The following is a 14,711-nucleotide window of genomic DNA, read 5'->3' as shown; positions in this document are numbered from 1 at the left end:
CTCCTGACGATTGAGGGTACCCCCCTCATGAAACAGGCCTGTAGAGATGAAATAGTCTTGTGATTTTTTTTCCCCACACATACATATATATATATATATATATATATATATATATATATATATATATATATATATATATATATATATATATATACAGCATATGTTTGTCATGCGCAACTTTTTCTTTGTAAAATTACAGCCATTTTTTCCCTTGTCATTTTGCAAAAACAGTACTATTCATTCTTGTTTAATTGACCTTTTCAATTAAAAAAAAACATTTTGTCAATCTGCAACTTTTTCTTTGGGACTTTATTCTTGTGACATGACAACGTTTTTTGGGGGACTCTAAATTTATTCTTTTAATTAATTGTACAACATAGTTTTTAGTTGTACAAAAAGATTTTAACATTGCCATTTAAAAAAAATTAATTAAGGGTGACGGAAATATGTTCCTTAAGACAGTGTTTTTCAACCACTGTGCCGTGGCACACTAGTGTGCCATAAGATACAGTCTGGTGTGCCGTGGGAGATTATGTAATTTCACCTAACTGGGTTAAAAATATTTTATGCAAACCAGTAATTATAATCAGCAAATAAAGTGCCGTTGTTAAGTGTCTGTGCTGTCTAGAGCTCGGCAGAGTAACCGTGTAATACTCTTCCATATCAGTAGATGGGAGCCGGTAGCTAATTGTTTTGTAAACGTTGTATCTAATGCTTAAACCAAATATTTTAAAAAAGGTGAGTGCCCCTAAGAAAAGGCATTGAAGCTTAGGGAAGGCTATGGAAAACAAAACTAAAACTGAACTGGCTACAAAGTAAACAAAAACAGAATGCTGGACGACAGCAAAGACTTACAGCATGTGGAGCAGACGGCGTCCACAAAGTACATGCGTACATGACATGACAATCAACAATGTCCACACAAAGAAGGATAGCATCCGCACAACTGAAATAGTCTTGATTGCTAAAACAAAGCAGGTGCGGGTTGAATAGCGCTCAAAAGAAGACATGAAACTGCTACAGGAAAATACCAACAAAACAGGAAAAGCCACTAAAATAGGAGTGTAACACACTACACACAGGAAAACACCAAAAAACTCCAAATAAGTCCCGGCATAATGTGACAGGTCTTGACAGTAGTTTGAGACAAGAGGTTATGGTTTGAATTCCTATAAAACACTTGCCAGAATGACTTTTTACTGTCAATATCGATTACTGAGTTTAATTTTTTAATGTGTTCTGCTATTGGTGTGCCTCCGCATTTTTTCAATAAAAAAAATGTGCCTTGGCTCCAAAAAGGTTGAAAAACACTGCATTAATAGATGTGAGAAGCATGATGATTTTTAGTCATTATAGTAATGCTGATTGTTATTAACTATTGATAACTGGGGCTGTTAGCATTAGTTGGTCCTAGTAGAAGTTTTCCAGAGTGCGTATATTTTGTGAGTATTTTTTAGTAGTGGTATGTAAATAGTGTAGCAGTTTGTGTCTATTCTTAAGGCGCCAGCTGGCATTCATTCATTGCAGCATGAAGACTGAGACAAGCTGGCACACATACTTGTTAATGTGTCACTTTGCTGTAATGGATTGCAAAAAGCACGCCAGCTTAATTGAAATGTTTATCCAAACTGGAAAATGTGCCGTCCTCCTCCATGAACCCACAAAGTTGCTTTTTGTCAGAAAGAAGGCGCCAAAAAGCAATTGAAGATGCTTTATTACACCATTCACCAATTCTGTCATTCTGTATGTTTGATGTTTTGTGGCCTTTTTCCTTTTGGTGCCACAGTTAGTGTTTGCCTGGTATGGAGTAGCAATAAATTCATTTGTGGGTGTGCGCAAAAGCAGGAAAGGGAAGAGTTTATTGTTCAATAAAAGCTGCATGTGGGTGATAGTATGTGACTGACTGTCATCCACATTACACGTACTCTACTCTCTAATGCTCAGTCGATGACTTTGAAGTGTGACAAATTACATTCCAAAGTATTTGTATGTGGAGTTATTTGGCATGGCTTCTTTCCGCCCTGCCTTGTCTGACACTAAAAACTTTGCCACCGGCACCGGAGGCGTTGCAGTGTGGCCATGAGCTAATGAAAACACGCGTCTACAGCTGTCCAAACACTAACCGCCGCCGCCATGGTTCACCTCGCAGCACTGTGGCAAAACAACACATTCTCTCTGTTGAATGCCTGTAAAGTGAAAAATATTTTAAAAAATTACACATATTTGCCCTCCAGTGGTTTTATATTTATGAGAATTTTATTTTGCAGCATTAGGAAAATACATGTGTACCACTGTACTACAATTACAACTAGCAGTTTCTTAGTAAAAAGCAACATTTTTGCAGATTTGTTATTACAAAAAAAATGTGTACGTTAAAAAAGTCGTAATATGAAAATGTGTTAAAAATGAGAGGAAAATGTCTACATATTATGGGTCATAATTTATGATAAATAATTAATATTGTGAAAATAAATGTGGGAATTTACAAAAAAAAAAAAAAATTCCCAGAACGTTTTCATAATTTTACGAGGAAAAAATGAATCGTTGGCAAAAAATATTTTTTGACGCACATGAAGATAATCACGAGAAAAATAAACTTACATTTCTAAGAAATCAATAATTTTGCCAAAAAAATGTTGCATTGTTACGAGAAAAACATAGTTCTTACAAAGTAAAATATTACAAGAATGTGTTCAAAAAATAAGAAGGAAATGGTCAATATATTATGGAGCATAATTTATGACAAATAAATAGTACTCTTGTGAAAATAATTATGTGAAATTACAAAAAAAAAAAACATGATGGATAAAATTTTATTTCATAATTTTACAAAAAAAAAGTTAAATGGTTCCCAAAAAATTAAATTTTTCACACAAATGACGTTGTAATGTTACAATAATGTGTTCAAACCTCAAAATATTATGGGGATTGTGCCATCATTTTATGAGAAAAAAATGTGTAGTAATATAAAAATAATTGTGGGAAAAAGTTACAGAAGAGCAATTTCTGAGAAAGATGTTAATTAGGGAAAAACCTCAGCAATTTCCAAAATACTTTTTATATTTTTTACAAGGAAAAAGTTGAATTGTTACCTGCCAAAAAAAAGACAATTTCTATGCATGTAAATTTACGTCACAGTATAGGCGAAATGTTTTTTAGTATTATGAAAATAATGACAAAAGAAAAAAAAATGCAATTTCCCAAAAAAAATTTCAAAATTTTATTTTTACACAAATAAAGTTGTAATTTACAAAAATGTGTTAAAAATATAAGAATAACCTCTCAATATTTTTACGATGTTTTAGGAGAAAAAATGTGTACTATTATGAAAACAATTATGGAAAAAGATTGGAAGAGAGCAATTTCTGAGAAAAATGTTATCATTTTACAAGAAAAATGTATATTGTATATAAAGAAAAACACACGCTTTTACGCAAATAAAGCTGTAATATTATTAAAATGTGTAAAAAAAAACAGCATGGCGCCGAAATACCATGGAACTGACGCAATAGTTTATTATATTTTTTGCAGCATTATGAAATAAATGTGGAATACAGGAAAAAGCCAGCACTTTCCAAAAAAACCTGATATTGAATACGTTGTATTGTTACCAGAAAAACGCAGATTTTTACAAAAATAAAGTCACAATTTTATGAGCATGTTAGAAAATTATAACGTCAAAACATTCACAGAAATTTTCAGAGAAAAAAATAGTAGTACAGTATTACAAAAACAATGTGATAATTTACGAAAAAATTCAACATTCCAACCTTTTTGGTAGGTGTCAGCACTTTATTCCCTTGACTTTACGTCAGTTTCTTGCAATAACCACTTGTATTCTTGTGACATCGCCCATTTCGCATAGTATTACGATACTCACAACTTTTTTCTCGAGTCAGTTCATGCAAAACGATGGACTCTTTTTAAAAAAAAAATTAAAAAAAAGCAAAAAAACGACCTTATTTTTGTACTAAAATGTGATTTACCTCTTAATGAGTACTTCTAAAAGCAACAGCGATTTGTTCTTCCACTTGTTACTTCCTGTCGATGTCACAATAAGATGAGCTCTTAACACAACAGAAACGACAGAGCCAACCTTGATGTGTTCCAGAATGTTGGTGAGCGCGTGCACCTCCTCGTCATTACTCGGGGTTATCCTGAAGACTTGATCGCTGCAAGAAGAAGAAGAAGAAGGTGTTGAGTTCCTATAAGCTTGTCCTATACTTGAGATGCATGTTTGATGACAGACGGGAGGCGTTATTATGAGATTGTGTTACTGCAGCTGGCTTCTTCTCATGTTCCTCCTCTGTTTTGGATGCAGCGCTAGCTGGCGTCTTCTAGTCTGCTCCTTTCCCACTGTCGTGATCCATGTATGAACACCTGTCTTAGAACAGTGTGGTCATAAAAGAGCTGACCCTGTACAGTAAATGGTGGATATGTGTTTAATAGTTATGAGCTCTTACTGCTGCTTTATTTTGACTTCAGGCCAAAATATATGTTGCCTCCATACCAACAAGGAAATAGTCTTCGAGTAAAGACTCCTCTTTATCAAAAAGCTGTTTTGACGAAAAGGTTATACTGTACGCACATATACTGTGTGTTGTTTTTGGCCAAAAACATGAATCGCGCTTTAAGTTCAGTGAGCATCAAAAGACTGGTACTACAGTAAGTGTGTGTAAGGTATGTCCCGATACAACGTCATCACTTCCGATACCATACCGATACAGAGTATTGGTCGATACCTATATTGATCCAATATGATATCAGCAGGAATCCTACATACTTTTACGTTAGAAAAGGTTTGATCAAGTGAAATTGGTTAAACAGAGAACAATGGTACAGTAGGTAAGGTTGTATTTTGGCCTCACTCCTGTAAGAATCCTGCGTGTGACTGAAGCAAGGAGTGGGACTATTTGGGACTATACTGCAGGGTGCTCAAACAACCACCAGGTAGAATCTGTGAGTAGATAGTACTGTATCATCTGTTTCTCTTTCGGACTTATCCGGACTTTTTAGGTTGGGAGTGCATTCTTTACGCATTCGTCACGCTTAAAGTGATGGTTGAGGCAAAAACTGAGAAAAACACTAACTTATTTATTATCAACTGTCTGGAATGGACTAATTATGTCTTTAAGTTGAAGTGGAGTGGTAATGTTTCTTGGGCGACACATAATGGCCACTATAATTCATGAAATTAACAATTATTAAGAATTACATTCTCTGTTGCGGGTCCAAAACTCTGGAACGATCTCCCTCTCCATGTGAGACAGGCCCCTTCTTTGGCTATTTTTGAGACCCTTCTTAAAACCCATTTTTATTCACTGGCTTTTAACCCAGCATGAGACTTTAAACTGTTTTTTAACTTTTTTAACTGTTTTTAACTTTTTAACTGCTTTTTATCTAACAAATTGTTCTTAGGGTAATTTGTATTTGCTTTTTCAATGTGTATTTTACTTCTGTTTTAAATGTTTGTTTGTTTTGTCTGTCCTTTGCCTCTATTTCTTTGTGGTGTACAGCCCTTTGTTCTTCAACTGTGGTTGTGTTTTAAGAGCTTTATAAATAAAATTGGTAGGATATGGTAAATGAAGCTCATGATATCTGATGCGGACACTTTTGTTACTGGATACTTCCTGTGTTTTTTAAATCTGTTTTAGTTTTGGCTTTTTCTTTGGATTGTTGTATCTTTTTGGAATACTTTCTCACAACATTCAACATCTCTGCTTAGGCTGCTGCCCCCGCGACCTGGCCTCGGATAAGTGGAAGAAGTTGGATGGATGGATGGTTGAACACTTAACATGGCGCATCAGCGTGCCTCACTCGTACCGGTGTAGCCAACATCGTGGATCAACTATGGCCACACGTTTGCTTTTTCTTTGGCTTTGTATGTAACAAAGTCAGTGTGCATCATGTCACCTTACGAGGGCTCGGTTTAGCTAAAACCAAAAGATTTTCTCTCACCATTTGCTTTTTCTTAGGCTTTTTGTGTCATTTTTTAGCCCTCATTCAAAATGAGTGAGCTGCCATCAACATACCGTGCCAGACTTTTCTTTTTTTTTTACTTTATCCATAAAATATCTTGTCCTTGAACATTGCTGCTTCTTTTTAAAGAAATAAATACTAATTGCAATGAATGTCATATATTAAAACAAAGAAATGAAGACAAAAACATATTTATTTTCATTATGCTACAAAAATATAAACTATGGCGACATTTTCGTAGTATTTTGGCGTTATGCCTTTTTTTGTTTTTACACATTTTAATAATATTACAACTTTATTTGCGTTAAAAAAAACAGTGTTTTTCTTGTAACAATACACCTTTTTCTTGTTAATTTTTTTTTTTTAATTCTCAGAAATGGCTCTCTAATCTTTTTCCACAATTATTTTCATAATATTACACATTTTTTTCGTCCTAAATCATGGTGCCATTTCTGTAATATTTAGACGTTATTCTCATATCTTTTTAACACATTTCTATAAAGTTAACATTTTTTATTTTTCATGTAAAATTTTGGATTTCTTGCAAATTTCAATTTTTTTTACTTCGTAATTATTTTTGTAATACCAAAAAAATTGGCAAAAAAACCCGGCATGACTTCAACGCGTAGAAATTTGCATTTCTTTGGGGTAACTTTTCAACTTTTTTCTTGTAAAATTTAAAAAACATTTTTCCCAGAAGTTGCTCTATTCTAATCTTTTTTCAGTTATTTTCATATTACTACACATGTTTTCTTTTTAAATGATGGTGCAATGTTACATCAAAAGCAAACATGCAGCCAGAGTAGATCCCCGATGTCAGCTAAAACGGAGACGGCATGGCGCAGTTGGGAGAGTGGACGTGCCAGCGCCAGCAATCTGGAGGTTCCTGGTTCGATCACCACCTCTACCAACCTCGTCACGTCCGTTGTGTCCTTGAGCAAGACACTTCACCCTTGCTCCTGATGGGTCGTGGTTCGCGCCTTGCATGGCAGCCCACGCCATCAGTGTGTGAATGGGTGAATGTGGAAATAGTGTCAAAGCGCTTTGAGTACCTTGAAGGTAGAAAAGCGCTATACAAGTATAACCCATTTACCATTTTAAAAGAAATTATATATATTTTTTAATTTCAAATCCCATTTCCATCTCTACATACTCTTACGCACATATACAGAAAAGCATACTCATCCTAATTGTACATTATATAGGATTTTGTGTGTTGTTTTACAGTAAGGTTTGCTTCTTTTTCCACTTGCGTGATGATTCAGACAAACAAAAAAGTCCTCGTTATTGCAAAGTAGGGTGAAATAATGACATCACCACTGTCTACTTATTCCATAGCGTTAAAACTTCCTGTTTAGTGCAAAGTAGGCTTCAAAATAAAAGAACTAACAAAATGCACCCATTTTAGCAGTCAAGACATATTCCATGATTACTGAGATAAGAGCATCAAATACATTAAAATCTAAAACAGAGAAATGCACGAATAGAGAAAAACAAAGCCAACAACTTTGGTTCAAAAATATTTTTTTTAGCGCCAATTAGGTCAAAAAAATGGCTGGTTTCATTTTCCATTTCGGCTACGTCGACATAAGCGGTTGTCATAGTCAGTCAGTCCAAAGGGCGACTATAGTCTGCACATGAACAGGCTCCAATGTGGACTTACTTTTACGCTTGACAGTTAAGATTTATAAAATGTTGACTTAAGGCGGGGGTCGGCAATGCGTGGCTTTCGAGTAGCAAGCAGCTCTTTAGCGCCGCCCTAGTGGCTCCCTGGAGCTTTTTCAAAAATGTTGGAAAAAGGAAAAAGATGGGGGGGAAAAAATTATCATTGTTTTTAATATGGTTTCTGTAGGAGGACAAACATGACACAAACCTTCATCCCACTGTTTACATGAAATATGCTTCACTGATGAGAGTATTTGGTGGGTACCATTTTGTCCTAATTTCAGAAGTCCTTGAACGCAGCGTAGTTTGTTTTCAACTTTCCTTGATGCTGCCACAGAAATACGTGTTTTATGCCACTCCTTGTTTGTCTCTATTTGTCCACCAAACTTTTTATGCTGTGCGTGAATGCACAAAGGTGAGCTTTGTTGATGTTATTGATGTGGAGCACTAATCAGACATATTTGGTCAGTGCATGACTGCAAGCTAATCGATGCTAACATGCTATTTATGCTAGCTGTATGTACATAATGCATCATTATGCCTCGTATTTTAGGTATATTTGAGCTCATTTTATTTGCAGTTTCCATTTTCTTCAACTTAAACACACAGATCTTTACTTTTGGCCATTCTAAGCCAGTAATGTCCAGGAGTTATCAGACCATCTGAGAAGCCTCTGTTTTAGTAATGTTTTCCAATGTTGTAAAAATGTGTAAAATAAATATTACATTTAAACATTTCTGTCAACGAAGATTTGCATCAGCCTGCGACACATAGTCATTTTGTTAGTAGGCTAATATAGCTAATATAGACACTTACATTATGTGTTGCCTTCATTATAAGACGTATATAAGGCTTTACATCAGGGGTGTCAGGCCCGCGAAACAGTAACTTCTAAGAGTAGTTTTAATGCAACATACTTTTACTTTTACTTGAGTATATTTATAGAGAAGAAACGTTACTTTTACTCCGCTCCATTTATCTACATTCAGCTCGCTACTCGCTACTGATTTTTATCGATCTGTTAATGCACACTTTGTTTGTTTTGGTTTGTCAGACAGACCTTCAAAGTAGGATCTATCGCATGCCCGCGTTTCACCAATCAAATGCAGTCACTGGTGACGTTTCACTCCGTTTCACAAATCAAACAGAGCCAGGCGGTCACGTGATTAACCGCACATAAAGTTTCAGCGGCAACAAGCTTAAGCTTACATGAACTCAACGTCAAATTTGAGGAAGCACATCGTGGTAAGTAACGTTAGTAGATATTTTGGCTGTCACCGTAGGCTGATGTTAGCTTCCCTGCTATGAATCCCTGTCAAATGTATATCGTGTGGGGACATTTATTAACGCACTGCAGCCTCATAGAGAGACAGACAAAGACACACACACACACACACACACACACACACACACACACACACACACACACACACACACACACACACACACACACACACACACACACACACGCATGCATACAAACACCAATCAGAAGTGCACAGTGTGTTCCTAGGTGCAGCCCACACCTATCAGTTTATGGTTTGCGTAAAGGCTAACTTTTTATTTTCCTTTGTAATCTCTGCCTACTGAGCCTATGGCGCTGTTAAGTTATTGTGGCTCAATTTGCCTTATTTTTTTTTTATGTTAATGTATTATTATTTAATATATATTATTGTTTTAGTTGCTTAAGAGATATTCCTGGCTCTGAATTTGCTCATTGCTATTTTTATGTTTTTGTGCATTATTTGTTGCCGTCATTAAACGAACAGGTTACTCATCAGTTACTCAGTACTTGAGTAGTTTTTTCACAACATACTTTTTACTTTTACTCAAGTAAATATTTGGGTGACTACTCCTTACTTTTACTTGAGTAATACATCTCTAAAGTAACAGTACTCTTACTTGAGTACAATTTCTGGCTACTCTACCCACCTCTGAATACTATTAATTAGTGTAAAAAAAACAACAACAAAAAACAACATTATGATTTGTACAATTTCAGAATGTGCTTGTTCTATTTTTAAACAAAGAAAACAATCTGAAGTTGTCTTTATTTTTAAGTTATCCTACCGTGATTTCACCAGTACGGCCCACTTGGGTGTAGATTTTTCTCCATGTGGCCTGGCCCCCGATCTAAAATGAGTTTGACATCCCTGCTTTACATTTTTTGCGGCTCCAGACAGATTTTTATTTTTTATTTTTGGTCCAATACGGCTTTTTCAACATTTTGTGTTGCCGACCCCTGAATTAAGGGATAGTTTGACCCCGGAACGCAGTATTTCTACTTCATTATTTGCTATAATTGCAAAAAGGACAGCATGGTGCCCGACCTCTCTCCTAGGTCTTAAGTCCTGAAGGGGAACATGAAGCCCGTCTTTGTTCTTGCTGGATGAGAAGATCTTTGCACACAACATCTGATTGCAATTGCATCTCATCCCAGTCTGTCCCACACACGAATGGAAAGGAGGAGGGGGTGCAAGGGTGGGCTCCTCTGAGACTTTATACTCACCCAGCATAGCGGTTCTTGTAGAGACGTCCAGTAGCAGTGGTAGTACTGCTGATGATCACACAAGGCAGCAAGAGAAAGGCAAATAAGTCGAGCCTCATCTTTGCAGCAGATAAGATATCAGATTCAGGACTTCCAAGTTTGCAGGATGTCCTCCAGCTGGATAACCAAACATCCAGGATTCAGTCCTCCCACGTCTTCTTCTAGGACTTTATGACACCTGATGTGCAGGAGGTGCCAAAATGCTCCACGCGGGAGTCGGTGGGAAGCATTTAGCAGCTCTTTAGCAGCGGCAGCACTCTTTTAAAGGAGGCGGCGGGTCACGTGGGACGCTGCGAGTAACCGGAGACCGAGCGCGCACCGCAGGCAAGCGCGCACACGCTGTCAGATCGTCAACTATGGAATGTAACAGATTTAAAAGGGGATTACACAAAAAGTAACATCATATTAATATACGATTACTACTGCTACAATAGTAACACATTAAGTAATATAATAATGTAAAGCAGTGTTTTTCAACCTTTATGGAGCCAAGGCACATTTTTTTCATTGAAAAGTGCGGAGGCACACCACCAGCAAAAAATAAATAAACATAAAAAAATTGAAACTCGATATTGACAGTAAAAAGTTGTTGCAATTGTTGGACATGAATTCAAAGCATAACCAAACATGCATCACTACAGCTCTTGTCTCAAAGTACTGTCACGACCTGTCACATCACGTCGTGACTTATTTTGACTTTTTTGTTGTTTTCCTGTGTGTAGTGTTTTAGTTCTTGTCTAGCGCTCCTATTTAGATGGCTTTTCCCTTCTTTTGGTGTTTTTCTGTTGCATGTCATCCTTTGATCGCGATTCCCCGCACCTGCTTTGTTTTAGCAGTCAAGACTATTCAAGTTGTTGCTATCCTTCTTTGTGGGCACATTGTTGATTGTCATGTCATGTTTGGATGTACTTTGTGGACGCTGTCTCTGCTCCACACGCTGTAAGTCTTTGCTGTCGTCCAGCATTCGGTTTTTCTTTACTTTCCAGCCAGTTCAGTTTTAGTTTCATTTTCCATTGCCTTCCCTAAGCTTCAATGCCTTTTCTTAGGGGCACTCACCTTTTGTTTATTTTTGGTTTAAGCGTTAGATACCTTTTTACCTGCACGCTGCCTCCCGCTGTCGTCTGCATATTGGGATCACAACATAGCAATTAGCTACCTACTGCCACCTACTGAGTATTACACGGTTACTATGCCGAGATCTAGACAGCACCGACACTCAACAACGGCACTTTATTTGCGGATTATAATAACTGGTTTGCACCTACTCAGTGGCCTAGTGGTTAGAGTGTCCGTCCTGAGATCGGTAGGTTGGGAGTTCAAATCCCGGCCGAGTCATACCAAAGACTATAAAAATGGGACCCATTACCTCCCTGCTTGGCACTCAGCATCAAGGGTTGGAATTGGGGGTTAAATCACCAAAATGATTCCCGGGCGCAGCCACCGCTGCTGCCCACTGCTCCCCTCACCTCCCAGGGGGTGATCAAGGGTGATGGGTCAAATGCAGAGAATAATTTCGCCACACCTAGTGTGTGTGTGACAATCATTGGTACTTTAACTTTAAAATATTTTTTTAACCCAAATAGGTGAAAGTACATAATCTCCCACAGCACACCAGACTGTATCTGTCATGTCTTTTGATCATGTTTTGTTTTAGTTATGTCCTGTTTGGTTTTTGGTCACTTAGTTCCTGCTTTTTCACTCCCTTGTTTTGTTTCCATGGCAACCATTAGTTTCACCTGGTTCACATTTTCACTCACGCACCTGTTGTCACTAATGATTTCACCATTATTTAAGCTTGCAGTTGCCAGGCAGTCCTGGCGACATTACCTCTGTTACGTCTACTAACTCTGTTATCCATGCTACGCTTGCTACCATAGTTTATGCTTCATGCCATGCCAAGTAAGTTTTGTTTTTCCATGTCACAGTTAGCGAGTTTTGTTTTATGTCCATAGTGTCTGTCATTGTGTCAGTATTGTTTTCATAGCCACGTTTGTTCTCCGCCTCGTGCAGCGCCTTTTGTTTGTTCTTTTGTCAGTGTAAAATTAAATTATGTATTTACCTTCATCCCATGTCCGATCCAATTCCTTTGCATTCCGGGAAAACAAACCATCGTCCTTGTCTTGACAGTATCTCACGGCACACTAGTGTGCCACGGCACAGTGGTTGAAAAACACTGATGTAAAGTAATAATTTCAATTGTTTAATACGTTATAGAAATAATCCACCACAGCTCAAATATATAATAATGATATATTGTTGCTAATAACATAATTATTTTGTGTCACTCCAAACAACTGTACTGATTGGAATATTTTATATATATATTTAGTTTGTACATGATTTTGTACATATTTAATGTATTGTAAAAATGTACGGTATTTTATTGAGAACATATTCTTATACCGACCATATTAGCACATTGACTAATATAATATGATTGTATTCACATGGAATATTTGTTTAATACATTTTGAAAATTATTATCTACAACCCAAATATACAATAATAATGATACTTATAATAATATTAATTACACGATAGTTGAAAATACCTGACTGCACCACTGTATATAGATATATTTTTTGCCCATTTAATTTCTTGAACCATTTTGAAATATATTTAAAAAGTACACTTATCAAACTGCAAAAATATATACATCCATTCATCAATTTTCTACATCTTGTCCCTTTCGGCTTCGCGGGGGGTGTTGGAACCTATCCCAGCTGCATTCGGGCGGAAGGCGGGGTACACCCTGGACAAGTCGCCACCTCATCACGGGGCCAACACAGATAGACAGACAACATTATTTTATCGAATATATTCACTTAAGATAATTGTTTGATATGTTATGAAAAGCATTAGCCACATACCCAATAAATGCTAATAATAATATAGAATAGTATATCATTTTAAATAACAGAATAGAAAATACCTGACTGCAATATACTGTGTATACATTTTAAATATTTATTTTTATTCAACCATGTTATATCTTCAACCTCTTATAAACTACACCCAACAATGTGCAAAAATACATATATTTTATTGAGAAAATATTAAAAAAAAATATATTTATTTTTAATAAATTCCAAAAATGTGTATTTCTTAGAATATAGTAATTGTAAATGTTTGAGTTTGTTTATAATATTCTATAAAAGTTGTTGTTTTCCATTTGGCGCGGGTCTGATCCTAATGAGGAGCTTTTCTTATGTTATATTTTTCATTGTATTAGAATTTGAATGGTTTATTTGGCAGTATGTTTTGGTGAAGGGATTAAGTCGCATATTTCATATTGTTGCCAAATGTTGTAATATATTGCATTATCAACACAACAATATGTTTATTATTGGGGTTTGCAACACTGCATCAGAATATAAGAAACTGAAAAAATACACAAAAATACACAATATTTTTAAACAGCTTCCTCTCTGACATCTTTTCAAAGATATGTTGTTTTTTTTAATAAACATTTGCTTATTTGGTTTTAGACACAGTTGACAGGAATAGTCCAAAATGCATCAAATGTTGCATGTTTTCCCCCCAACAAGTAAAATAAAAAACAAAAAACGTATATATAATAATAATGATAATAATTAAATAGATGAAAAAAATTAAAATAATAATAAATAAATAAATAAAATGAAAAGAAACCACAAAGATGAGGAACTTTTCTTATGTTGTATTTTTCATTGTATTAGAATTTGAATGGTTTATTTTGCAGTATGTTTGGTGAAGGGATTAAGTCGCATTTTTCATATTGTTACCAAATATTGTAATATATTGCATTATTAACACAGCACTATGTTTATTATTGGGGTTTGCAACACTGCATCAGAATATAATAAACTGAAAAAGTACACAAAAATACACAAATGTTTAAACAGCTTCCTCTCTGACATCTTTTCAAATATATGTTGTTTTTTTTAATAAACATTTGCTTATTTTACTTGGTTTTAGACACAGTTGACAGGAAAAGTCCAAAATGCATCAAATGTTGCATATTTTCCCCCCAACAAGTAAAATAAAAAATAAAAAACATATATATAATAATAATGATAATAATTAAATAGATGATTTTTTTTTTAAATAATAATAAATAAATAAATAAAATGAAAAGAAACCACAGAGATGAGGAACTTTTGTTATGTTGTACTTTTTATTGTATTAGAATTTGAATGGTTTATTTTGCAGTAGGTTTTGGTGAAGGGATTAAGTCGCATTTTTCATATTGTTACCAAATATTGTAATATATTGCATTATTAACACAACAATATGTTTATTATTGGGGTTTGCAGCAGTGTACTCTGCATCAGGATAGTAGAAACTGAAAAAATACACAAAAAAAACTAAAATACACAATATTTTTAAACTGCTTCCTCTCTGACATCTTTTCAAAGATATGCTTTTTTTTTTTTTTTTTCATAAACATTTGTTTATTTGGTTTTAGACACAGTTGACAGAAATATTCCAAAATGCATCAAATGTTGCATGTTTTTCCCCCCAACAAGTAAAATAAAAA

The 14,711-nt window shown here is 35.4% G+C and overlaps 1 protein-coding gene and 1 long non-coding RNA gene across 2 annotated transcripts in view; one reads left to right on the top strand and one right to left on the bottom strand.

Moving 5' to 3' along the window:
- The window catches only part of LOC133609628 (uncharacterized), a 46,599-nt gene extending 40,395 nt beyond the window's left edge, over positions 1-6,204 (top strand). The window contains exon 6 of the long non-coding RNA XR_009815745.1: positions 5,726-6,204. This is a non-coding gene — a long non-coding RNA (uncharacterized lncRNA). The remainder of the gene's footprint in view (positions 1-5,725) is intronic.
- cpa6 (carboxypeptidase A6) overlaps positions 1-10,398 on the bottom strand; it is a 33,897-nt gene extending 23,499 nt beyond the window's left edge. The window contains exons 1-2 of the mRNA XM_061965400.1: positions 10,154-10,398; positions 4,097-4,172 (exon numbers count right to left, since the gene is read on the bottom strand). Of these exons, the coding sequence (XP_061821384.1) occupies positions 4,097-4,172; positions 10,154-10,251 (174 nt within the window). The 5' untranslated portion in view covers positions 10,252-10,398. The remainder of the gene's footprint in view (positions 1-4,096; positions 4,173-10,153) is intronic.
- Positions 10,399-14,711: the final 4,313 nt, after the last annotated feature.

Source organism: Nerophis lumbriciformis, linkage group LG07 (assembly GCF_033978685.3).
Source record: "Nerophis lumbriciformis linkage group LG07, RoL_Nlum_v2.1, whole genome shotgun sequence".
Lineage (NCBI taxonomy): Eukaryota > Metazoa > Chordata > Actinopteri > Syngnathiformes > Syngnathidae > Nerophis > Nerophis lumbriciformis.
This window is presented reverse-complemented; position numbering and strand designations above follow the sequence as displayed.